The 26,985-nt window shown below is 38.4% G+C and overlaps 1 protein-coding gene and 1 long non-coding RNA gene across 2 annotated transcripts in view; one reads left to right on the forward strand and one right to left on the reverse strand.

Annotated features, from left to right (window-relative positions):
• Window positions 1-26,985, forward strand: part of ANK3 (ankyrin 3) — a 364,088-nt gene that overhangs the window by 314,042 nt on the left and 23,061 nt on the right. Inside the window, 7 exon segments of the mRNA XM_033209412.1 lie at window positions 299-7,791; window positions 7,794-8,121; window positions 8,751-8,825; window positions 12,420-12,551; window positions 13,442-13,585; window positions 17,170-17,260; window positions 20,869-21,247. Of these exon segments, the coding sequence (XP_033065303.1) occupies window positions 299-7,791; window positions 7,794-8,121; window positions 8,751-8,825; window positions 12,420-12,551; window positions 13,442-13,585; window positions 17,170-17,260; window positions 20,869-21,247 (8,642 nt within the window).
• On the reverse strand, window positions 854-26,611 carry LOC117082603. The gene is made up of 4 exons (XR_004436704.1): window positions 26,421-26,611; window positions 15,537-15,685; window positions 7,898-8,037; window positions 854-994 (listed from the first exon to the last, which is right to left on the reverse strand). It is a non-coding gene; the product is annotated as an uncharacterized LOC117082603 (long non-coding RNA).

The following is a 26,985-nucleotide window of genomic DNA, read 5'->3' on the forward strand; positions in this document are numbered from 1 at the left end:
TCGTGTTTTCTATTTTTCATTGTTTGCCTCTTTGGTTGCAATGTGCTTTTTCTTTCATTTCACATTACTGTGTTTTTTTATTTAGTTGTTTTTTTTTTTAACTTTGGATTCGTTATGTCTGTAGAAATTTATTTTTCCTCTTCATTGTTCCTTTTGCCTCTTCCATTCTAAATCATGCAAACAATTGTACTTGCTTTTGTAATATTTCAAAGTTTACTGACCAATTTTTTTCTCTGGTCTCTCTGTTTCTCAACCATTTTTGTTGATTTTTGTGTTTGATTTCATTTTAAAATTTAAGAAACAGTTGAACGGAGTACAGGAGCAACAAGATCCCTCCCCACCACTTACTCATACAAGCCATTCTTTTCTACAAGACCATACCAGTCCTGGACAACAGCTCCGATTACAGTGCCTGGGCCAGCCAAGTCAGGCTTCACTTCTTTATCAAGTTCTTCCTCTAATACGCCATCAGCTTCTCCGTTAAAATCAATATGGTCTGTTTCGACTCCTTCTCCAATCAAATCCACATTAGGCGCGTCAACTACATCTTCAGTTAAATCCATTAGTGACGTGGCATCTCCAATTAGATCCTTTCGGACAATGTCTTCGCCGATAAAAACTGTGGTGTCACAATCTCCATACAATATCCAAGTTTCCTCTGGTACCCTGGCTAGAGCTCCCGCAGTCACGGAAGCTACGCCCTTAAAAGGGCTGGCATCCAATTCTACGTTTTCCTCTCGAACCTCTCCAGTGACTACAGCAGGGTCTCTTTTGGAGAGGTCATCGATTACTATGACACCCCCTGCCTCCCCCAAATCAAACATTAATATGTATTCCTCAAGTTTGCCATTTAAGTCAATTATTACATCAGCAGCACCATTAATATCTTCACCTTTAAAGTCAGTGGTGTCTCCAGTTAAATCAGCAGTTGATGTCATTTCATCAGCCAAAGTTACAATGGCATCTTCTCTCTCATCACCTGTGAAGCAGATGCCTGGACATGCAGAGGTAGCATTAGTCAACGGATCTATTTCCCCTCTAAAATATCCATCATCTTCAACTTTAATTAATGGATGCAAAGCCACTGCCACGTTACAGGAAAAAATTTCTTCAGCTACAAACTCTGTGAGCTCTGTGGTCAATGCAGCCACTGACACAGTTGAGAAAGTGTTTTCTACCACGACTGCAATGCCATTTTCCCCACTCAGGTCCTATGTTTCTGCAGCACCATCAGCTTTTCAGTCTCTAAGAACTCCTTCCGCAAGTGCACTCTATACATCCCTTGGGTCGTCAATATCTGCAACTACCTCATCTGTAACTTCATCAATTATAACAGTGCCAGTATACTCTGTAGTCAATGTTTTGCCAGAACCAGCATTAAAGAAACTTCCAGACTCTAATTCATTTACAAAATCAGCAGCAGCCTTGCTGTCACCCATTAAAACATTGACTACGGAGACACGTCCTCAGCCTCACTTCAATCGAACTTCATCCCCAGTTAAGTCCTCTTTGTTCCTTGCACCCTCTGCCCTTAAGTTGTCTACACCATCTTCTTTATCTTCCAGTCAGGAGATACTAAAAGACGTGGCTGAAATGAAAGAGGACCTCATGCGGATGACCGCAATACTACAGACAGATGTGCCTGAGGAGAAGCCATTCCAACCTGAACTCCCAAAAGAAGGGAGAATTGATGATGAAGAACCTTTCAAAATTGTAGAGAAAGTAAAGGAAGACTTAGTGAAAGTTAGTGAAATCCTTAAAAAGGATGTGTGTGTAGATAATAAAGGATCACCCAAATCACCAAAGAGTGACAAAGGACACTCTCCGGAAGATGACTGGATAGAATTTAGTTCAGAAGAAATCCGGGAAGCCAGGCAACAAGCTGCTGCGAGCTATTCTCCATCTCTGCCAGAGAGAGCGCAAGTAAAAGCAAAAGCCGCCTCCGAAAAGGATTATAACTTGACCAAAGTTATTGATTACCTAACAAATGATATTGGGAGTAGTTCACTGACAAACTTAAAATACAAGTTTGAAGACGCAAAGAAGGATGGTGAGGAGAGACAGAAAAGAGTTTTAAAACCAGCAATTGCTTTGCAGGAACACAAACTCAAAATGCCTCCAGCCTCCATGAGGCCTTCCACCTCTGAGAAAGAATTGTGTAAAATGGCTGATTCCTTTTTTGGAACAGATACTATCTTAGAGTCTCCTGATGACTTTTCTCAACATGACCAAGATAAAAGTCCCTTGTCTGACAGTGGCTTTGAAACAAGAAGTGAAAAGACACCTTCAGCCCCACAAAGCGCTGAAAGCACTGGTCCTAAACCACTTTTTCATGAAGTTCCCATCCCTCCTGTCATTACAGAAACAAGAACTGAAGTGGTTCATGTTATCAGGAGCTATGAGCCCTCAGCTGGGGATGTTCCCCAGACCCAACCAGAGGAGCCTGTGTCACCTAAACCTTCACCTACTTTTATGGAATTGGAACCAATGCCCACCACCTCTAGTATTAAAGAAAAAGTTAAAGCATTTCAAATGAAAGCCAGTAGCGAAGAAGATGACCACAATCGGGTTTTAAGCAAAGGCATGCGTGTTAAAGAAGAAACTCACATAACCACAACCACCAGAATGGTTTATCATTCTCCACCAGGCGGTGAAGGTGCATCTGAAAGAATTGAAGAAACCATGTCAGTCCATGACATCATGAAGGCCTTTCAGTCCGGGCGGGATCCTTCCAAAGAACTGGCAGGTCTGTTTGAACATAAGTCGGCAGTGTCTCCAGATGTTCACAAGTCTGCTGCTGAAACCTCAGCCCAGCATGCAGAGAAGGACAACCAAATGAAACCCAAACTGGAGCGTATAATAGAAGTCCACATCGAAAAAGGTAACCAAGCTGAGCCCACTGAAGTCATTATTAGAGAAACCAAAAAGCATCCAGAAAAAGAAATGTATGTATATCAGAAAGACTTATCCCGGGGAGATATTAACCTAAAAGATTTTCTGCCAGAAAAACACGATGCTTTTCCTTGTTCAGAGGAACAGGGTCAGCAAGAAGAAGAAGAACTTACTGCTGAAGAGTCATTGCCTTCTTATCTGGAGTCTTCCAGAGTAAACACTCCTGTGTCCCAAGAAGAAGATAGCCGCCCTAGTTCTGCTCAACTCATATCTGATGACTCTTATAAAACATTGAAGCTTTTGAGTCAACACTCAATAGAATACCATGACGATGAGTTGTCAGAACTAAGAGGGGAGTCTTACAGGTTTGCTGAGAAAATGCTTCTGTCAGAAAAGCTAGATGTGTCTCATTCTGATACTGAGGAATCGGTTACAGACCATGCAGGACCCCCTAGCTCAGAGTTACAGGGGTCTGATAAGCGGTCCAGAGAAAAAGTAGCCACTGCCCCCAAAAAAGAAATTCTCTCCAAAATCTATAAAGATGTTTCTGAAAATGGTGTAGGTAAAGTGTCTAAAGATGAGCATTTTGATAAAGTGACAGTGTTGCACTATTCTGGCAATGTTAGTAGTCCAAAACATGCCATGTGGATGCGCTTTACTGAGGACAGATTAGATAGAGGTAGAGAGAAGTTGATTTATGAAGATAGGGTGGACAGGACTGTGAAGGAGGCTGAAGAAAAACTGACTGAAGTGTCACAGTTTTTTCGTGACAAAACTGAAAAGCTCAATGATGAACTGCAGTCCCCAGAGAAAAAGGCACGCCCTAAAAATGGCAAAGAATATTCTTCTCAAAGCCCTACCAGTAGCAGCCCTGAGAAAGTGCTGCTGACAGAACTGCTGGCATCCGGTGATGAATGGGTTAAGGCAAGACAGCATGGCCCTGATGGACAAGGCTTCCCCAAGGCCGAGGAGAAGGCACCCAGTCTCCCCAGCAGCCCAGAGAAGATGGTTCTCTCCCAACAGACTGAGGACAGCAAGTCCACAGTGGAAGCCAAAGGAAGTATTTCACAGAGCAAAGCACCAGATGGGCCCCAGTCTGGATTCCAGCTCAAACAATCTAAACTCAGTTCCATTAGATTAAAATTTGAACAAGGCACACATGCAAAAAGTAAGGACATGTCTCAAGAAGACAGAAAGTCAGATGGCCAGTCCAGAATCCCAGTTAAAAAAATACAGGAGAGCAAACTACCCGTCTACCAAGTTTTTGCTAGAGAAAAACAGCAGAAGGCCATAGACCTCCCAGATGAAAGTGTATCTGTGCAAAAAGATTTTACGGTATTAAAAGCCAAAGATGAGCATGCCCAAAGCAACGAAATTGTTGTAAATGATTCTGGCTCTGATAATGTGAAAAAACAGAGAACTGAAATGTCAAGTAAAGCAGTGCCTGACTCTTTTCCTGAGCAGCAGGCTAAAGACTTGGCATGTCATATAACCTCAGATTTAGCAACTAGGGGACCATGGGACAAAAAGGTCTTTAGAACATGGGAGAGTTCGGGAGCCACTAACAATAAGTCTCAGAAAGAAAAACTTTCGCATGTACTTGTTCATGATGTAAGAGAGAATCACATTGGTCACCCTGAGAGTAAAAGTGTTGATCAAAAGAATGAATTTATGTCTGTGACTGAGAGAGAACACAAATTGTTAACAAATGGCTCTCTCTCAGAAATTAAAGAAATGACTGTAAAATCTCCCTCCAAAAAAGTCTTATATAGGGAATATGTTGTGAAAGAAGGGGACCATCCAGGTGGATTGCTTGATCAGCCTTCCAGGAGGAGCGAGAGCTCAGCAATGTCACACATTCCCGTCAGAGTTGCTGATGAGAGGAGAATGCTGTCTTCTAACATTCCCGATGGTTTTTGTGAACAGTCGGCCTTTCCAAAACATGAACTATCCCAAAAATTGTCCCAGTCAAGCATGAGTAAAGAGACAGTTGAGACACAGCACTTTAATTCTATAGAAGATGAAAAAGTTACCTATTCAGAAATCAGCAAAGTTTCCAAACACCAGAGTTATGTAGGTTTATGTCCACCTCTTGAGGAAACTGAAACCTCCCCCACCAAATCTCCTGATTCTTTAGAGTTTAGCCCAGGAAAGGAATCTCCCTCTAGTGATGTATTCGACCACAGTCCCATTGATGGATTGGAAAAACTCGCACCACTAGCCCAGACAGAGGGAGGGAAAGAGATAAAAACTTTACCCGTTTATGTCAGTTTTGTACAAGTGGGGAAGCAATATGAAAAGGAGATACAACAAGGAAGTGTAAAAAAAATCATAAGTCAGGAATGTAAGACAGTGCAAGAAACCAGGGGCACCTTTTATACAACTAGACAGCAAAAGCAACCTCCTTCTCCCCAAGGTAGTCCAGAAGATGATACTCTAGAGCAAGTATCCTTTCTAGACAGCTCTGGGAAAAGCCCTTTAACCCCAGAAACGCCCAGTTCAGAGGAAGTGAGTTACGAATTTACATCTAAGACACCTGACTCGCTCATAGCTTATATACCAGGCAAACCCAGCCCAATTCCCGAGGTTTCTGAGGAGTCAGAAGAGGAGGAACAGGCCAAGTCAACCTCCCTAAAGCAGACTACAGTGGAGGAAACAGCAGTCGAGCGTGAAATGCCTAATGACGTGAGCAAAGACTCTAACCAAAGACCCAAAAATAACAGAGTTGCCTATATTGAATTTCCCCCTCCTCCACCACTGGATGCGGACCAGATTGAGTCAGATAAGAAGCATCATTTTCTCCCAGAAAAGGAGGTTGACATGATTGAAGTCAATCTGCAAGATGAGCATGACAAATACCAGCTGGCTGAACCTGTCATTAGAGTGCAGCCACCTTCACCAGTTCCTCCCGGGGCAGACGTCAGTGATTCGAGCGATGACGAATCTATTTATCAGCCAGTCCCAGTTAAAAAATATACCTTCAAATTAAAGGAAGTGGACGACGAACAAAAAGAAAAATCCAAAGCTTCTGCTGCAAAGGCTTCCAACCAGAAAGAACTGGAAAGTAACGGATCTGGAAAAGATAATGAATTTGGCCTTGGCCTTGATTCACCTCAGAATGAAACTGCCCAGAATGGGAACAATGACCAGTCCATCACAGAGTGTTCCATTGCCACCACAGCAGAGTTTTCTCATGACACGGATGCCACAGAGATCGACTCTCTGGATGGCTATGACCTGCAAGATGAAGATGATGGCTTGACAGAGAGTGATTCTAAACTCCCAAGTCAAGCCATGGAAATTAAGAAAGATATCTGGAACACAGAGGGCATTCTGAAGCCAGCTGACCGCTCTTTTAGCCAAAGTAAACTTGAAGTTATCGAGGAGGAGGGAAAGGTGGGACCAGATGAAGACAAGCCACCTTATAAAAGTTCTTCATCTGAAAGGACTCCTGATAAGACTGATCAGAAGTCAGGGGCCCAGTTCTTCACACTGGAAGGCAGACATCCTGACAGATCAGTGTTTCCTGATACTTACTTCAGTTACAAAGTAGATGAAGAATTTGCCACTCCTTTTAAAACAGTAGCTACCAAAGGCCTAGATTTTGACCCTTGGTCCAATAACCGAGGGGATGATGAAGTTTTTGACAGTAAATCACGGGAAGATGAAACTAAGCCATTTGGGCTGGCGGTAGAAGACCGCTCTCCAGCAACAACCCCTGATACAACGCCAGCCAGAACGCCAACTGATGAAAGTACCCCAACTAGTGAGCCTAACCCCTTCCCATTTCATGAAGGAAAAATGTTTGAGATGACTCGCAGTGGTGCAATTGACATGAGCAAGAGGGATTTTGTTGAAGAGAGGCTCCAATTTTTCCAGATTGGTGAGCATACTTCTGAAGGGAAGTCAGGGGACCAGGGGGAAGGGGATAAAAGTATGGTCACTGCCACACCACAGCCACAGTCAGGGGACACCACTGTAGAAACCAATCTAGAGAGAAATGTAGAGACACCTACAGTGGAACCTAACCCCAGCATCCCGACCAGCGGAGAGTGTCAGGAAGGCACATCCAGTAGTGGCTCCCTGGAGAAATCGGCAGCAGCCACTAACACCTCTAAAGTTGACCCCAAGTTGCGCACGCCTATAAAAATGGGAATTTCTGCATCCACCATGACCATGAAGAAAGAAGGCCCTGGAGAAATAACAGATAAGATAGAAGCGGTGATGACCAGTTGTCAGGGATTAGAAAATGAAACTCTAACAATGATTTCAAATACAGCCAATAGCCAGACGGGCGTTAGGCCCCATGAAAAACATGATTTTCAAAAAGATAACTTTAATAACAACAACAATTTGGATTCTTCCACTATACAGACAGATAACATTATAAGTAATATAGTTCTCACAGAACATTCTGCACCCACTTGTACCACAGAGAAAGACAACCCAGTGAAAGTCTCATCAGGAAAAAAGACAGGGGTACTACAAGGACACTGTATAAGAGATAAGCAGAAAGTTCTTGGAGAACAGCAAAAAACAAAGGAATTGACAGGGATTAGGCAAAAATCCAAACTTCCCGTAAAGGCCACTTCACCAAAAGATACCTTCCCACCGAACCATATGCCAAACACTAAAGCAAGTAAAATGAAGCAGGTTAGTCAATCTGAGAAAACCAAAGCCCTTACTACTTCTTCATGTGTAGATGCCAAGTCCAGAATTCCAGTGAAAAACACACACAGGGATAACATAGTTGCAGTTAGAAAAGCATGTGCCACACAAAAGCAAGGGCAGCCAGAGAAAGGCAAGGCCAAACAGCTTCCATCCAAGTTGCCAGTAAAGGTAAGATCCACCTGTGTCACTACCACCACCACTGCCACCACCACCACCACCACCACCACCACCACACCACCACCACCACCAGCTGCACAGTTAAAGTTAGGAAAAGTCAGCTCAAGGAAGTATGTAAACATTCCATTGAATATTTTAAGGGAATTAGTGGTGAGACCTTAAAGCTTGTGGACCGCCTCTCTGAAGAAGACAAAAAGATGCAGTCCGAGTTGTCCGATGAGGAAGAAAGTACCTCAAGAAACACGTCGTTTTCCGAGACTTCCCGGGGTGGCCAGCCTTCGGTTACAACGAAGTCTGCTAGAGATAAGAAAACAGAGGCAGCACCTTTAAAATCAAAGAGTGAAAAGGCCGGCAGTGAGAAAAGGAGCAGTAGAAGGACTGGTGAGAATGAAGGCAGTCAGGTCTCTCGAGCACTCTGCTCACATCCTGGAGAACGAGCATAGTTTGTAAACACTTTCCAACTCGTAGACCCTAGTGCATGAACTGTTGTGATTGCCTGTGGAGTGACTTAACCGTAGTTTCTCATTATGTCATTGTCATCCGTATGTGCTGTCGTATATACTCTTCTTTCTGCCTTTTGATCAAACTACACGGTAGACAGCTAGGGAAGCATGCTGAAGATATTGGTGTCATTCAAGATGAACAACCTTTTTTTTTTTTTTTTTAATGTGCTAATGGATATGATTCTGTCAAAGTAAAAGCACAGATGTTGAAATCCCATCATGGTGTTTTCACCAACACGACACTTCTGTAACTGTTGTAAACTAGCTAGCTTGTCAGCATGTTCAATCCCATTACATTGAGCATCCATGTAGTCTGACATTTGGCCTGATGCAGGTGAAAAACAAGTGAGCCATGTGCAAAGAAGTGTTCATGTAGGTGACTAGGACACATTTAAGTGTACAATGTTAGCATTAGTCTCTCTGTAAAATCTGCATACTGCTAAAAGCAATTTTCCAGTATCGTATCTTTCTTGATGATTATTTTAATTAAGAAATTGTAAATCGTAGGTCCACAGAGTCCATGTGAACGGACAGATATCAGGATGGCAATAGTAGCCGATCACCTGGGACTTAGTTGGACAGGTAAGTGTATACACTGCTGAATGAAACAAATTAGTTTCTTCATTTCTTTGTCTTACTCACAAGCAGTTCAATATAGATATTTTAAAAATAGAAACAAGCAACTAGTAAAAAACATCTTTATCACCAGTTTTATCTACCCAGAGATAAATACTGATTGTACCTTGTATACTGTGTTTTTCCAAAGCCTTTTCTATGCATATGCACTAAGAAATAGAAATTTAAATTTATTTTACCTTAAATGTAAGCATTTTCTTCACAATGTCACTTCTGTAGTATAGGATAACCTTTTACTGAATAGCAAATTTATCTTGTAGCACAAAAGAAAACACAGCTAAGGCCTATGACTTAATTAATCAAACTTCTTTCACATGGTTTATGTACTTAGAGCAGCTTTCTAGGCAACAGTTCAATTAACCCATGCCTAGGTTGCACAAATTTTAGTCATTCACTGTGAAGTCCTCTTCACAGTTTTTATGATATATACACATAAAACTCTATTTACCTGATACTCTTCTTTAAGTAAACTCACTTTTATGCTCAAAAATTTATTTAAAAGAAAAATCTTATATTACTTTGATAATGGGAAAGGATTATTTACATTATCTATGTAAACAAGAAAACAATGACAGTTTAAATTTTGAATTAAAAATTTTTTAATGTGATTTTTAAAATATAAGTATGTAAATAAATACATTTAATTCACAAAAGTTGAAGTCTATAAAATTCATGCCTGTAATCCCAGCACTGTGGGAGACCAAAGCAGGCAGATCACTTAAGATCAGGACTAGCCTACCCAATATGGTGAAACACTGTCTCCACTAAAAATACAAAAATTAGCCAGGTGTGGCGGTGCATGCCTTTCATCCTGGCTACTTGGGAGGCTGAGACAGGAGAATCGCTTGAACCCGGGAGGCGGAGGCTGCAGTGAGCTGAGATCACACCACTGCACTCCAGACTGGGTAACAGAGCGAGGTTCCATCTCAGTAAAACAAAATAAAAGATAATGAGATTTCGTATCAATTGGACAAATTGGACAATTCTGCATTGTAATTCTGAGCTTAACAGGACCCTTAAAATCCTACCTCACATGAATCAGAAATTTTAAGTTTTATGGGTTAAGTATATTTTTTAATGCATGGCCAAATAATAAATATTCATTATCATCACATCTAAATTCATCTTGCATACCATTAGCAACATACATTCCCTATAGTTATCTCTATTTAATTGGAGACTATGAAACTAGATAATAGGAAGCAATTTCATCTAATTGTTTTTTCCTTTGAATGCCTTCAGTCCCCGTCCACCCCCACCACCACTACCCCATATCAAACCCTCCTCTCTTCATCAACCTAGTCTCTGCTCTCAGGTATACTGCTAATGGCTGTGAGCTGAGTGGAGTTCTGAAAAGATCGGTGGTCTGAGTAATGTTTTGTAGGCAGTTGAGAGTTAATGGTAATTTATTATGTATAAATATTTACTAATATCAAATTTATATTTTAACATTGGACATTGTAATCTGAAAATATACTGGAGCAAATGTTTGTTTTGTGTTATTATATGCCTAGAACTGTTATTTTCCTTAAGCAGATACAGTCAGAGTAAATTTTTGGAGATATGGCATAGTAGCCAGACAAAAAGCCATAAACCTAAAATTCCTAGTGTCAGTGTCTTTGCTCTTTATTAAGTATCTAGACAATGGATAGAGTTTTGTCATGAAGGCTTATTGGGCAGTAGGAGTATTGTCTCTTAAGACACAGAGATGAAGAACTAAAAATAATTAACTTCTCTAACTAGAATTACTGTATGCTCAATGATAATTATTAAGAATATTAAGCATTTAAGAGAACAAAATTTACATCTGTCCCTCGAAACCACTATTAACATCTTATGTGCTTTTTTTAAAATAAGAACTTTTTATAATGTTATACATACAATGTAATCTGCTTATTTGTAACTGTGTCTTTCTACAAAATTCAATATTTTCTGATCTTGGTTTTAATGCATAAAAAAATATCCAATAGATGTACCTTATGATGGTGGTTTTCCAATTGTGGTTCACAATGCTTCAATGACACGTGAAATCAGTTCATGCTTTGTTTTTGTCTTAAATGGAATATTATATAAAAGAAAATGACTGTGTGTTACGTGTATTAAGGCTAATTTTGCTCTGTGGAGATCTGATTTTATTTATGTAAACACCATGATATATAATGTATTTCTAACTGTAGGCCATGATCACAACAGTTGTTTGCAATCCACTGCCTTAAATTAACTCTTATCCTTTTGTTCAACATGCGGATTGTTTTCAATGAACATTCATGTATATAAATCATTGTATACAACTCATATATTGTCAGGGTAAATTTCTAAATGTGAATCACTTGGTCAAAAGATAATGGACTTTTTTGAGTCTCTGAATGCATTTTGCAAAATTGCTAGAAGTATTTTGTAAGGGGGATAGAGTCTTGACCAATTCCTTTTCCATGGGATCATTTTTGCCCATTTCTTACTTTTTGTTATCATTTAAGGTAACACACACTTGATAAATTGTTTTAATATAAAAAAAAAATACAGTGGGAACTAAGTCTCCTTCCCTTCTCTGAGTCCTAAGTTTCCCTCTTCCAAGGCAGCCACTAATACTGAGATCATATGTATCTTTCCCACGACACTCTGCAATTTACAAGATTGAATATGAGTATATATGAGTATATACAAGTAGATGGACAGAAAGCTGTCTCCCTTTTATTTTTTTACTCAGTAGCTTCATATCATATAAGATGATCTGGCCTGGAGTCATCATATAACCTCCTGTGTGGAGTTTATGAAACTTGAAGGCATAGAGGGTGGAATATTATGTGAGTAAAAGATATCTTCATGAAGATTGCTTAGCACAAACCCTGTCAGCATCTCTTGTGCCATATACATGAATTGTATACCTCTACGTATCTTGTAATTTGCTCAGATTGTAGAGAATTTGGCTGAGTTAAAAGAATCATGCAACATCCTCTTTGGAAACTCCAAAAATCTTTTTTATTTTTTTAGATAGGGTCTCGCTCTATTGCCCAGGCTGAAGTGCAGTGGCCCAGTCTCAGTTCACTGCACCCGCTGCCTCCTGGGCTCAAGTGATCCAACTCAGCCTCCTGAGTAGCTGGGACCACAGGCATGCGCCACTGCACCTGGCTAATTTTTGCGTTTTCGTTGTTGTTGTGTGTGTGTGGAGATGGGGGTTTTGCCATGTTGCCCAGGCTGGTCTCAAACTCGGGTGCAAGCAGTCCACCTGCCTCAGCCTCCCAAAGTGCTGGGATTATAGGTATGGTCCACTGTGCCCAGCCTAAGTCTAAAAATCTTTATAAGATGGTCTTTAAAAAAAAAATCTGATTATAAGTCATTACCTAAGGAGAGTTAAGTCACAGCCTGCGTATGGTCACTACTTTGCTATGAAACCAAGTATATAAAAATTAATGTCTGAGGCTGTACTTGAGCTTGACTATAAAATTCCCTTTTCTTTTTGTGGCAATTGAGAATTACTTTTATGAAACGTGTGATAAAAGTAGAATACGCAATCTTAGTAACTCTCTTTCTTTTCTACAGAACTGGCAAGGGAACTGAATTTTTCAGTGGATGAAATCAATCAAATACGTGTGGAAAACCCAAATTCTTTAATTTCTCAAAGCTTCATGTTATTAAAAAAATGGGTTACCAGAGACGGAAAAAATGCCACAAGTATGCCGAAATTATATTATTTTAACTTTCAAAACTGCATAAATGTAATATTTTAGATAAGCCAACTGTTAGGTTCATTCAAGTATTATTCTAATTTTTGTAATCTTTAATATAGAAAAAAGTGATCATGAGGTAATAGCAAGTCTTTTGACGTTATACGTGTTTAATTTAGTGTTAACAGTCTAAACTTCTATTCCTCAGAAGTTTTTTGGAAAGCAAGTAGCAGGGAATTTTTCGCATTTGACCTGTCATTCTCTCTGTGACCATTAAAACTGCAAAAAATAATTTTAGTTGTTAAATCATGGGACACAGTGATCAGAAACACTCTGAAGTTACCACTATGGTTGGAGGCAGATGTGCGGAAAGGGACAGTAGGGTCATATTAGGGGAGCAAATAGTTTTACTCAGCTTGATTGGCTCTACTGTTGTTGGGTTTGGTTTTGCTGGCTGGTGGGATTGGGTGGTAGTCCTCTATTTTGGCAAGTGCCAACCCATAACAATGTGGAATAAATTATTGCGGGTTTGCCTGTGTCAACTTGACCTCAGAAAGTCATTAAAATGCTAAGTACCAAATATGAGGGTGATCTATTTTGGCATTCTAAGAGGAAAGGAAACTATAGCTTTATTAGATCCCCTTATAACCAAAAGGAATCTAGCTATTTTAAGGCACTGTTCCAGTGGAACACAGCTTTACAAAGTGATTAAGACTCTGACTCCTTCCCTGTAGCAGCGAGCATTCTGAGTCCTCTGGATAGGGAGATTGCAGAGATGGAGTAAGAAGGAGCTCAAATGTCAACAGGGCTGCAAAAGCCATGCCTTTGTGTAGATACTGTGCTGACTGAAAGAACATAATTTAATTGAGTTTTCAACCTTTTTTTTCTCCTTTTCAGCTGATGCCTTAACTTCGGTCTTGACAAAAATTAATCGAATAGATATAGTGACACTGCTAGAAGGACCAATATTTGATTATGGAAATATTTCAGGCACCAGAAGTTTTGCAGATGAGAACAATGTTTTCCATGACCCTGTTGATGGTAATTGAATTTAGTGTTCATATTTATTTAATAATTTGATAAAATTTGAAAGTGCAGTCAGACAAGGCAGTCACTTAAAAGCAACTAAACTGTGATTTGCTTGACTTAGTTTCTCATTTTCACAGCATTTTCTCTGCCAGAGTCTGCAAATAAACACTCTGATATCAGAGCAAACTTGGTAAATACCTCTGTTTATATACAATAGAAATCATGAAGTATGAACACCTAAGGTATCTGAAAGAGTTGGTATTTCTAATATTTCAAAAGTTAAATATCTTTTGTCACTTTTAATTTTTAACCCCCAAACTAGGTACCTCTTTTATTCATATATAGGTAAAACAAATGATGAGCCATTTTTATCAGATAAGCAAGGTATTGAGTAAAGTGTAAGCATATAGTGTACAAATTGTAAGGTAAAATGGCAATTTACTGTTGTGGCACCAAGTATTTAAATGTGCACTGAAAAAATTTAATGTATCATTCAAGTAAGTGCTTTAGTTATTTAGCATTGTTATTTTAACTTCATGAATACGCTGCCATTTATTCTTTGGAAAAACTACTTGATCTCAAAGGCAGTGCAATTTCTAATTCAATCGGCATAGATGTTACTAATAATAATTCCTCTTTCACGTTAGCTTTATTTATATAAAAATCTTGTCATTTTTTTCCTCATTATGTAAATTGGTGCTTTTTTCACCGAAATATTAAGAAAAACATGATAAATAGCTTCCTATGTTTTTCAAAATAGTCCCGTCTTACGTTCACAAATGAAAATGTATTCCTACAAGGAATTTTTATTTTGTTTTTGAGACGAAGTCTCGCTCTATCTATCTCTTAGGCTGGAGTGCAATGGCACGATCTCAGCTCACTGCAACCTCTGCCTCCTGGCTTCAAGCCATTCTCCTGTCTCAGCCTCCCGAGTAGCTGGGATTACAGGCATGCACCACCATGCCCGGCTAATTTTTTGTATTTTTAGTAGAGATGAGGTTTCACCATGTTTGCCAGGCTGGTCTCAAACTCATGACCTCAAGTGGTCCACCCGCCTCTGCCTCTCAAAGTGCTGGAATTAATTACAGGCATAAGCCACCCCACCTAGCCACTATAATGAATTTTGAGTAGAAAATTTGATGATGGTATGGAGGCAGGAATAGGAGCTAAGGATATTTTTCTACTATTCCATTTTTAAACTGGCAAAGTTAGACTAACAAGAGTCACTAACTTCTAATTAACTTCGAATTCTGCATATATTTTGTGGAAAAATATCTCAAAATTCTTAGAAAGTTTCTGCTTATTAAAAAGTTTAAGTCTGGCTGAGCACAGTCTGTCTCTTAAAAAAAAAAGTTTAAGTCAACAAAAGATTTAAAGCATACTTGTTATCCATGTAACAAACACAATAGGTAATGAAGTAAAAAGTGGTTCTTTTTAAGTTTATAAAGACCATAGCACCTTGGAAAAATGCTCCCTTTGAGGCCTTGTCTTACATGCAAGGCCATATATTAGTAACCACATGCTTTTTGCACTAGATAATATAGATCCTCTTATCAAATTTTAAATTATTGATAAGTTATAGTTTATACAAGCTTCTTATATTCTTTATCGGGAAAAATATTTTTTAAGTAACTAATAAAAACGATCATCACAGCACAACAGAAGTAGTGTTGAAAGCTTTATTTAATTTGAACATTTTTAAATTGGAATATCCTTAAAATATAGTCAAAAATGAAAGGGCTTTTTGTTGCTATGTCTTCATATTTTTAAATTCCTTGTTCAAAATTTCTTAGGGAAATTTAGAAACATGTATATGAAGTAATTTCACTAAGGCAGATTATAAACCTCAGCTAGTCTTAGCCAGCTGTTCAACAAGCATCTGGTTTATAGATGACCATAACTGAAAAATGTTCACTTACCTATAGCAATTTGAGTTTACAACAGCAGCTAAGTTGGTATTTACCTTGGACTGATGGAAAAATTAGACTTTCATTTTGTAGACCAACAATTCAGAAACTGTGCTTTGTTGCTTTTTTCCTGTCTCTCCTCTTCGTTGAACTTTTACGAAACTTCCTTTCCTCACCATGACCAGACCATTGTTGACTTTTCTCTCTGCTAAGGCAGAAAAATGCTTCCATAGTCCATGCAGCAGTGTTTAAAACAAGGGATTAGCTCCCCTCTCCCCTTTTGCGTAGGCTGGTTAATAAACTCTGTGTTTCATAGCATTGTCGTGAATATTCAGAGTGCTCCTTGCAAATGGTTTTCCTACTATCTCTGTTGTGTATCATTTCTCTTTATTTGATTCGTGGTTCTGAGTGGACCCTACCACCAACTTCACCAAGACCTTCACGTACTCCACAACCCTTTCATCTTGGTCATACCTGTTTTTGTACAACACCCTAGAACTACATGGAGTCTTTTAAACTTGGTCTGTGTTTTCAATCCTTTTCTTAACATCTTTTAAAATTTTTTTCCCAGTGACACTGCTCTAAAATCTAATAATCATTTCTTTCCAAAGATTAAATCCATTTTTCTGTGCTATAATTTCATGTGAAAGAAGAACTAGGTTGCATTGCTCATATGTACAGTTCTTAAAATAAGTTGGAGGTAATTAATTACAAAAATTGGTTTCTTGTGGCTTGCTGTATTCAGTCCACCACAGTATGAACTTTGCATGCTAAATATAGAAAGATGATAATAAGTATCTCATATAATGACCACTAACTTTATATTGGATTAGTCTGCATACTCTGGATTAGTGTGCATATTTACTTATTGTATCATAATTTCTAAAACGGAAACAATTGCTAGCTTAATTAGTATTCTATTTTATTGGAGTTTGCACTAGGCTTTTTATTTCATTGTGTTACATTTAATTGAACTAAACCGATAAATTTACCGACATTAATCTGTAATTCATCATACATTTTCATGCCTGATATAATTTTAGTCATTCCATGTGTTTTTGTTTGATGTATTCTAATTCATTCCAGTCAGTCCAAATGTACTGTCTTCCATAGGTTATCCTTCCCTTCAAGTGGAACTGGAAACCCCCACAGGGTTGCACTACACACCACCTACCCCTTTCCAGCAAGATGATTATTTTAGTGATATCTCTAGCATAGAATCTCCCCTTAGAACCCCCAGTAGACTGAGTGATGGGCTAGTGCCTTCCCAGGGGAACATAGAGCATTCCGCAGATGGACCTCCAGTCGTAACTGCAGAAGACACTTCCTTAGAAGACAGCAAACTGGAAGACTCAGTGCCTTTAACAGAAATGCCTGAAGCAGTGGATGTAGATGAGAGCCAGTTGGAGAATGTATGTCTGAGTGAGTATCCTCAATACCTTGGAAATTTGGCTGGGTCCCCAAAAGATGTTAAACCAGCAGAGCCTAGAAAACTAGGAGTAAGCTCTGAACAGCAGGAGAAAGGAAAATCTGGTCCTGATGAGGAGATGACGGAAGAGAAACTCAAATCTCTATTTGAGGACATTCAACTTGAAGAAGGAGTAGAGTCTGAGGAGATGACAGAAGAAAAAGTACAGGCTATTCTTAAGCGTGTTCAGCAAGCAGAACTGGAAATGTCTTCAATTACAGGTTGGCAGAATGAGACATCAAGTGGAAACCTAGAGGCTCCCGCTCAAGCTCGAAGAGTAACTGGTGGGTTACTAGATCGACTGGAAGACAGGTATGGCTGTTTCAAAAAAAGGAAAGTGAAACACAGGTTACTTGTTAATAATTTATCTTAAATACATGCTTTTTAGCGGTGACTTCTTCTAAATTACCATTCTAGTTCTGGGATAAAACCTGCTTTAAAGACCAGTTCATTATGCTAATCTGGAAAGGAAAGTGAATTTAAATTTAAATTTAATTCTCAAAACTAGTGAGAGGCTGAAATAAAATGCAAGAAAAATTACATACATGCCCAAGATTTATATGTCATCTTTATACCTTAGAATACTATTATTTTCTACTTTGTTACTTGTATGATTCTTTTCATATAGCCAGTAATTCTTGTGCATTTAAAATAATGAGGTGGGCAGATCACCTGAGGTCAGGAGTTCGAGACCAGCCTGGCCAACATGGTGAAACCTCATCTCTACTAAAAATACAAAAAGTAGCGTGTGTGGTGGCACACACCTGTAATCCCAGCTACTCAGGAGGCTGAAGCAGGAGAATTGCTTGAACTCACGAGGTGGAGGTTGCAGTGAGTAGAGATCACAACACTGCGCTCCAGCCTGGGCGACAGAGTGAGACTCTGTCTCAAAAAAATAAGAATAATAATGAATGAAAGTCCATGTTGTTGAGAAATATAAACATTACTGTTTTTTTCCTAACTGCAAACATAAATATGCTCATTATTAAAACTTTAAATGCAGATTAAACAAATCAATACACCACATCATCTACCAATAACATTTTGGTGGATTTTCTTCTATGCATGATTTTTTAAATGACGTAAAGTAAAAAGTACAGAGAAGCAAAAAGAAAAGCCATCCATTCTCCTACCATACTAGGAAAAACTGATTTTATATATCCTTCTATTTTTCCACGGGTTCTGTTTTTCATAATTTGAAAGATACACAGTTGTTTATACCAAATAATATTGCCACGATGAATATTTGTCTTTACTCAAAATAATTTCCTGGTCATGAATCTGGTTAATTCTTATACTGGCCTTGCTCTAGAAAGGTGAGAGTCTAGAATCTGAGACATAGGTTCAAATCCCACCACCATTAGGAATGTACTTTGTGATTTGGGATGAATGTCTAAGCTCTAAGAATGTCACTCTAATTATCTTTAAATATAAGAATACTACTACCTTCCTTAAAAAGATTTATATATAGAAAGAGAGAGGATGTATGTCTACCAAATGACTGACACAAATAGTCATTTCTCAGTAGCACTAGGCATTATTTTTATTTACATACACATTAGACTAAAACATATTTTACTTCAGTGACAGCTAGTGATAAACTTAAGTTGGACACAAGTTGGACTCAACTTATATTATTTGAGTTATATTACTTATATTATTTCATAACCATATTTTATATTTTTATGTCATTAATAAGCTTCTTGCTCAGTAAAAATTCCCAAAGAGGGAGTTACAAAACTACTTTTGAAAAATTAATTCTCTCTACAGCCTACAAAAGAGACAATTGCAAAGAAGACGACAAATAGTACTTATTTTGATGTTCAGATATAACCACATAATTTATAGTTACATATCAGGGAATAAATATAGGAAAGGTGTTCATTATTATTAAACCAGCTGAAATTCCTTGTTTTATGTAGGCTCTGCCAGTGAGTTATATAGAAAAAAACACTAGTGAATCCCCTGGTTCCACCAAAGGAGGAAAATGCCAGTCACTTTGCTCCTGTTTTCAGAATATGTAGGGTAGGAGAACATACGTAAGCAATGTGGACTGGGGAGTAGAAAATTAAACCAAAGTCAAATAAAGCTGTATGTTACAAGACCTTCACAATATGCTTGGATTGTTTATCCTTACACATAAAGAATAGAGTGTGCTATAGATGTCTTTTAAAAATAAGTATGTTCAGATAATCAGAATCTGATTTAAAAGAATACACACACATATATAAGTATATATTATACATATAAAGCATTGTGCTAGTTATTGTCTTCTAGCGGTAATAAGCCAACATGCTAAAAATAATACACAAGCTACAAAAAAAGTGAAAAATAGTCTCTACTGAAACTTGTAGAAAACTTTGAAGTCAATTTAAAAGAAAGCATTGGAAAGGAAAGAGTTTTAATAGCTAAGGGAAAAACAGTTCTCTCAGTAGGTAGAAAAGAGTATGCAGGCCGGGCGCGGTGGCTCAAGCCTGTAATCCCAGCACTTTGGGAGGCCGAGACGGGCGGATCACGAGGTCAGGAGATCGAGACCATCCTGGCTAACACGGTGAAACCCCGTCTCTACTAAAAATACAAAAAAATTAGCCGGGCGAGGTGGCGGGCGCCTGTAGTCCCAGCTACTCGGGAGGCTGAGGCAGGAGAATGGCGTAAACCCGGGAGGCGGAGCTTGCAGTGAGCTGAGATCCGGCCACTGCACTCCAGCCCGGGCGACAGAGCCAGACTCCGCCTCAAAAAAAAAAAAAAAAAAAGAGTATGCAACACTCACCTCACTAGGGAGATTAGCAGAGGTCAAGAGGAGAGAAAAATGAGATTCAAGTAAAAGTATTAGAGTCGGAAAAGTAACGACAGGATTCATGACTGAAAACATATACAAAGAATTGGAATTTGGGGTTCTTGGGGAAATACCACAGTCTTGACCACAGGAATGTGTTCTGTTCTTTTTTGGAGACGGCGCAATTTTTTGTACAGTGGCTCAATCTTTGCTCACTACAACCTCTGCCTCCCAGGCTCAAGTGATCCTCCCACCTCAGCCTCCCGAGTAGCTGGGACTACAGGCGTGCACCACTGTGCCCACTAATTTTTGTAGTTTTTTGGTAGAGACATGGTTTTACCACATCACCCAGGCCGAACTCAAATTCCTGGGCTCAAGGGATCCTTCTGCCTCAGCCTCCCAAAGTGCTGGGAATGTAGGCAAGAGCCATGAGTCCGACCAGCAGGTTATTTTTTCCTGGTGATAGAAAAGCATTCTGAAATATCTTCTCCTTTAAGATTGGTGGGCTTGGAACTCTAGGTATGTCCATGAGCCTCTCAGGATCACTCATCAAGATGATATAATTCAAGTAGCTATAGAACTGCAATTTGTATATTTAGATGAGAGCATAGCTAGGCAATTTGGCAACTGAGATATGGGGGATGTCTAGAAGCTGTGTAGCTCCTCCTGACACCTCACCCATGAGAGCCCCTTAAATTTTATTTATTTATTACGAGATAGAGTCTCGCTCTGTCACCCAGGCTGGAGTGCAGTGGCACAATCTCAGCTCACTGCAACCTCCACCTCCTGGGTTCAAGCAATTCTCCTGCCTCAGCCCCCCGAGTAGCTGGGATTACAGGCGTGTGTCACCATGTCTGGCTAATTTTAGTATTTTTAGTAGAGATGGGATTTCGCCATGTTGGCCAGGCTGGTCTTAAACTCCTGATTTCAGGTGATCTGCCTGCCTCAGCCTCCCAAGCTGCTGGAATCACAGGCACGAGCCACTGCACCCAGCTACATTTTAAATCCAGTGGCCACACTTTTCAAACTTTTCTACTTTATGCCTTCAGAAGTAGTCAAAAGACACAGTTCTTAAAACTTTAGTTTCTGAAACCTATATTCAGGCATATGTTGCCATTGTAAATTCGCAAATTTTCTTTTGCAGCCCTGACCAGTGTAGAGATTCCATTACCTCATATCTCAAAGGAGAAGCTGGAAAATTTGAAGCAAATGGAAGCCATACAGAAATCACTCCAGAAGCAAAGACAAAATCTTACTTTCCAGAATCCCAAAATGATGTGGGAAAACAGAGTACCAAGGAAACTCTGAAACCAAAAATACATGGATCTGGTCATGTTGAAGAACCAGCATCACCACTAGCAGCATATCAGAAATCTCTAGAAGAAACCAGCAAGCTTATAATAGAAGAGACTAAACCCTGTGTGCCTGTCAGTATGAAAAAGATGAGTAGGACTTCTCCAGCAGATGGCAAGCCAAGGCTTAACCTCCATGAAGAAGAGGGGTCCAGTGGGTCTGAGCAAAAGGTATGTCATCTGGTCATACAGTAGCAGTCATTGAAATGGAAAGTATTGATGCTTTACTTCTTTGGATTAATCTTGTAGCCCGGGGCCCAAGGTTTTTTACAATTTCTAAATTATAAATGTGTGAAATTGTAGCACTAATGGTGGAGGTAAAGAAAGTACTGAGTTAAACACATACATAAAAAAAACTTCTGAGTAAAATGTATGCCATTTGATTATACCTTCATTCATTGTACAGTAAAAGGGAATAAGTATCTGTTTAGCCATTTTTAGGAGGGACAAGAACCAGAGAGACGTTAAGTAACTAGTTTAAGACCCAGTATTTTATCTGGGACTTAGGTCTCCTAACTCCCACTCCGTGTTCTTCCTTATGGGAGGAGCATAATCATTCTGATCCTTTCTGGCTCCTTGGCATAAACAGTCTATATAGCATCTGACCCATCTAAATTCTATTCTATATGGTCTGTTGTCTGAAAGGGTGTTTTAAAAATTAAAGAGATGAAATTCTAAGCCTAAAATGAAGTGAGTTGACAGCAGGTAGAAATTTAAAATTAGAAGTATAATTTTTATAATTTACATCAGTTGATGATGATTGTCTTAACATGTGTTTCTAATCACTTTAAATCCTTACTGTGATAGATTTGCTTGTTCTTTGTACTTTTGTGGTACCATCTAATAGATTTTTTTCTTTGACGTTTACTCTATTTTTAGACATTAAAAGTATTTTAAACTGAAATTATGACTCATACATGGATATAAGAAAATAAAAAGCAGCTCTGTTTCCAACATTTTTTACTGCTTTTTACTCTCTCAATTTTATGTCTCTTCATCAACTCTGCAATAGACAGAGATTAATAGTAGCACTTGCAGTTTTCGCTGAGACATACCCAGTTCACTGAAGACCCACTTTAGTGTTTTGGGAGGAAAAAACAAGTCTTTTCTAAAATAATGAGTTTAAGATTGATTTGAGGTTTAGGAAGACTTTTAGCAAACTCTCAATCGCTCAGGAGCTGATTCTCAGCTTATCATTAATCATATCCTTTCCTGTTCTCTTCTGCAGACAATGTTTGACTATTTTCAGGCTTGTTGGAAGGGAGAGTAAGAGGAAGTATAGTTCCAGATCATCTATTTTTTCCCTGTTAGTTCCTTTGATATAAGATTTGGGGTGGTAATCAGCTGCTTAAATGATATCCTAAAATAATCTCCAGCTCATTTAATAACTGCCTTCACCAAATTTTTATTAATTTTTTTTTTTAGTTTTAAGCTCTTTTAAGTCTTTTTCAGGCCTTTCTTTAACTCCGTCCTGACAAGTGTGGTTTTGAATATTGATTTCTGTCTTTGACTTGACTCTTAGTATATTTAAGTGGTGTGAGTTTTGGATAAGTTTCCTTTTAAAATGATCCCACAAAATATAGAGAGAAGCAACAACATAGTGGTATTTTTCCTGTGAATATTTATTCTGCAAAAGCCTGTTAAAGTTCTAAAGGCAAATTACTATACAAATACATATAAACACCGCTGTGTGTGTACATATGCATACGTATGGGCCACTGGAAAATCATATTGGCCATTGGCATAAAGACGGTTGAAAATTAAGTTTTAAACCCTGAGTGGAAACTCAGCCGAGTTTGTCAGTAATGGAAAATAATTTACCATTAGAAAACATTTTCAGGATTTCTTGTAAATGAGTTTGTACCTCTGGTATTGGTTTCAAGTCCTTTCTAATGCATAAAGACTTCATGACCTAAAAATTCCATAATGGAATTAAAGCTTTTAGGAGACATGAACCTGACCTCACAAAAAATCCAGAGATGTTTAGGATGTGTCGTTTGTGGCTATACCATAGTATAATAGCAACCAACTAGGTCATCTGATGTATGATCTCAGAAAACAGACCCCTTTTTATCCCCTAAAAAATCAGGTCAAAAGTCCGGGTGCGGCTCTTACACGGATGACTGCCTGCTGTTATAAGGTAAAATTCTGCTATTTTCCACCTGTTTCCATGCAGCGACCCATGGCAAAGGAGTACTGAGAAAATTCCATTTGGTTTCCTTGTTTTCCCCTTCACCAATTCCTAGATAATTCACTAAAAGGAATCCCGAGTCTGAGATTCTTCTTCCATTTTCACTTTAAGGTTAGCAGAGATTCCAGGGAAAAAGTGGAAACTGAAACAATGACCAAATGGCCACTTTTTCTTTATGTAAGGGGGTGGCCTCACATGACTCTTTGTAGGATTATGCTATAACATAGATGTTGTTCTACTTTTGAATTCACCCAAGTGAAAACCTTTCCTCAACTTAAGATTCCAGGTACAGATAATTCACATTCAGTTTTCCCTTTTGCCTCATCCAACCCATTAATCCCAGAATACTAACAATTCTTTTCCTTCATCAACACAGATTCCTTTTACCTCTTTCTGCCTTCTTGAGCCTTTGCAAAGCTTCCTTCCACAATACTTAGATCATTCTAAGTCTCCTAAATGTACTGTCCTTTACTGAAAACTTTAAAATAATAATAGCAAACTTAGTTCAAGTTCTTATTCCTTGTAAGCATAGTGGCTACGATTTCCTTTTAAAACAGTATTGTTGGGTGGGGTGGTTTGTTGAGGTTTGAATTGCCTATAAAGTCAAGGCTGATATTACTGTTTAACATTTTAAAATACTTGTCAAGTTGTCAAGTTTACTGTTGATGAAAAAAATGGCCTAGTTTAATATCTATTCAACTAACATTTCATAAAGCATTTTATCTAACACCTGTACCTCCTATAGCAATTTTATTTTATTTCCACTTTTTTTAAACAAATACTGGAATTCATTTTTCCAGTGTATGTTAATTAAGTTCTGTCTCTGGGACTATTAGATTTGAGGTAATGAATTAACTTCAAAGATAAAGTACAAGAATTATTTTCATAGTTCCACCATTAAAATTTAGAAATATAACCACTCAGTAAATACTCTTCCCCATGGCATCTAAGTGAAAGCTAAAGATATTTTCTCCTTCAAATTATGAACTATTTTCCCCTTGGTAGTTTTTCCAGATTCCTACCTTTCTTGCCTAAAAATTAATATTTTGTGCAGTAACTATATTCTTGTCTGTGAAGTATTCTATTGTATATTCTAATTTCTTTTTTTTTTTTTTTGGAGACGGAGTCTCGCTCTGTCACCCAGGCTGGAGTGCAGTGGCCGGATCTCAGCTCACTGCAAGCTCCGCCTCCCGGGTTTACACCATTCTCCCGCCTCAGTCTCCCGAGTAGCTGGGACTACAGGTGCCCGCCACCTCGCCCGGCTAGTTTTTTGTATTTTTTAGTAGAGATGGGGTTTCACTGTGTTAGCCAGGATGGTCTCGATCTCCTGACCTCGTGATCTGCCCATCTCGGCCTCCCAAAGTGCTGGGATTACAGGCTTGAGCCACCACGCCAAGCCTATATTCTAATTTCAAATCAGTTCTTTAAAAAAAGATTTCAAGCTTTTACACATTTATTCCTTTATTCATTTGAATAAATTCTTTCTCAGCACCTGTTATGTGTTAGGTACTAATTATGCTGATATTAATCTCTTAATATATGTGCTAAGATATGCTAATAAAAATTCTTTACTTTTTGTTGTTGTTGAGACGGAGTCTTGCCCTATTGCCCAGGCTGGACTGCAGTGATGCGATTTCAGCTCACTGCAGCCTCCACCTCCCATGTTCAAGCAATTCTCCTGCCTCAGCCTCCTGAGGAGCTGGGCTTACAGGCACGCACCACCACGCCCAGATAGTTTTTGTATTTTAGTAGAGACAGGGTTTCACCATGTTGACTAGGCTGGTCTCGAACTCCTGACCTCAAGTGATCGATCTGCCCTAGCCTCCCAAAGTGCTGGAATTACAGGTGTGAGCCACCACGCCCAGCTAGATTATTTACTTTTTAATAAAGTTCAAAATAGCTTTTGATAAGGTTGTCAAATTTGACCAAAATTTCCTAAAACTCCAAATTATGCCTCTTTCTGTAGATCAAATGAAATGTGGCCCAAATTACAAAGGTATACACATTCATGGCAGATGAATATAGATTTTAAACTAGTTTTAAAAGAAATATGAATGATTAATTGTAGTTTCTGATGCCAAAAAGGCTCCATAATTATTTTTTAATAACTTATAACTACCTTGATCTTTACCTGTACACATACACACATGCACAGGGTAATTTCACTTAGAATCCTGGCCAAAATTTTTCTTCCACTTAAATTTTTTTAAAGACTCTCACAAATATACATCATGATTTTCTTTAGTTGGCCAAAAAAAAAAAAAAAATCAAGTAAATGTAATTCTTTCTTGATTTCCCTTCTCAGAATGTCTTTTATTTTAAGTGTGATGGTAAAATTATACTAAAAATGCATTTATCAGGACTTGAAAGACAGTGAAAATGATTCAAGCTCAGAGGAAGAACGGAGAGTCACTACCCGAGTTATTCGCCGGCGTTTGATTATAAAGGTATCCTGTAGCTGGATCATTATGTGGCATTGCTGTACTATTAGAAACTCCTTCCTTGTGGTTTTGAAATTTCAGCATGCTTGATAATGAAATGGCTTTGTGTAAATTTTTTGCACCCTTGAAAGCTTGTAAAAACAACAACCAAAAAGAAAAAAAAAGCCATGTTGCATGGTATTCTGTATAGGCCTATTTGACATGTGGTGGCTGTAGTTTTATTTGAGAATTCTTGGCATTTGTATCCTGCTTTCCTTGAAGAAGTGTTATGTGAATAAGCAAAGATTCTGTCTTGATGACACAGTAGTTCATATCAAATGTTCAACGGAAACCTTTGAAACTGTAATAAGGTATGAGGCAAGATAAAGAAGAAAGAATGAAAGAATTAAAAGGCTTCCTTCTCAGTCTCAAATTCCTGCTGCCTTAAGAATTAAATTAAAACCGGTTCTTCATAAGCAATCAGTGACTGAGAAGTTGAGGTTATAACCTGGCATGGATATATGTGACAAAATGCAAGTCAAGTAAAACAAAAAAATCTGAAATAGGTGTTTAACTTTACTAACACACAAGAAAAAAAAATCAAGCTGTATTTTTAAGAATAGGAGTCAATTAAAAAAATGGAAAATAGAATTCCTCCCTATTATGGCACAATTGAAAACACTATTAATAAATATTCTTTCTTTCCTTCACAGAGGTCTGTTGAAGCACTTACCTTTTGCATAGTAAGATTCCACAGAATGCTTCTTGCAGTCTGTCACTTGTTTTCATTACTTCGTCATTAGATCTTTCTTAGGGTTAGAATAATTGAGTTCAGAGAACTAGAAAGCCATTTTCAATGCACAGCCTTTTGAATATGATCCAAATAACTTGAGGCTTCTTGGTTACTGCCCTAGAAAGGAAGAGGAAGAGAATTATCTATTGAAAACCATTTATCAAACATATCCAACCCCAAAGTGTCAAGAGACCCAACAGAAAGCAGAGAAGTTGGCACAGGTGTCCAAAATTTCTTAATCCTGCTGCTTTTCACTTTTCATGAAGAAACTCCACCAAATCTGTCCTAATACAGTTTTTCTAAGACTCTGGAAACATTAGGGAAGAAAATAAATCCTTGTCTAAATTTTGAATTATCCCGCAAATCAGTTGTAAGCTCAATAGGGTTCCTTTAAAAACCATGAATCACTTCTTTGAAAATTCCGTATATATAAGCAAGCCAAATTACTTACTGCTGTCTAGCACATTGCAAGTATTTAATCTGCTATCGATAAAATCCTCATAAT

This window comes from Trachypithecus francoisi, unplaced genomic scaffold, assembly GCF_009764315.1.
Source record: "Trachypithecus francoisi isolate TF-2019V2 unplaced genomic scaffold, Tfra_2.0 Lachesis_group9, whole genome shotgun sequence".
Lineage (NCBI taxonomy): Eukaryota > Metazoa > Chordata > Mammalia > Primates > Cercopithecidae > Trachypithecus > Trachypithecus francoisi.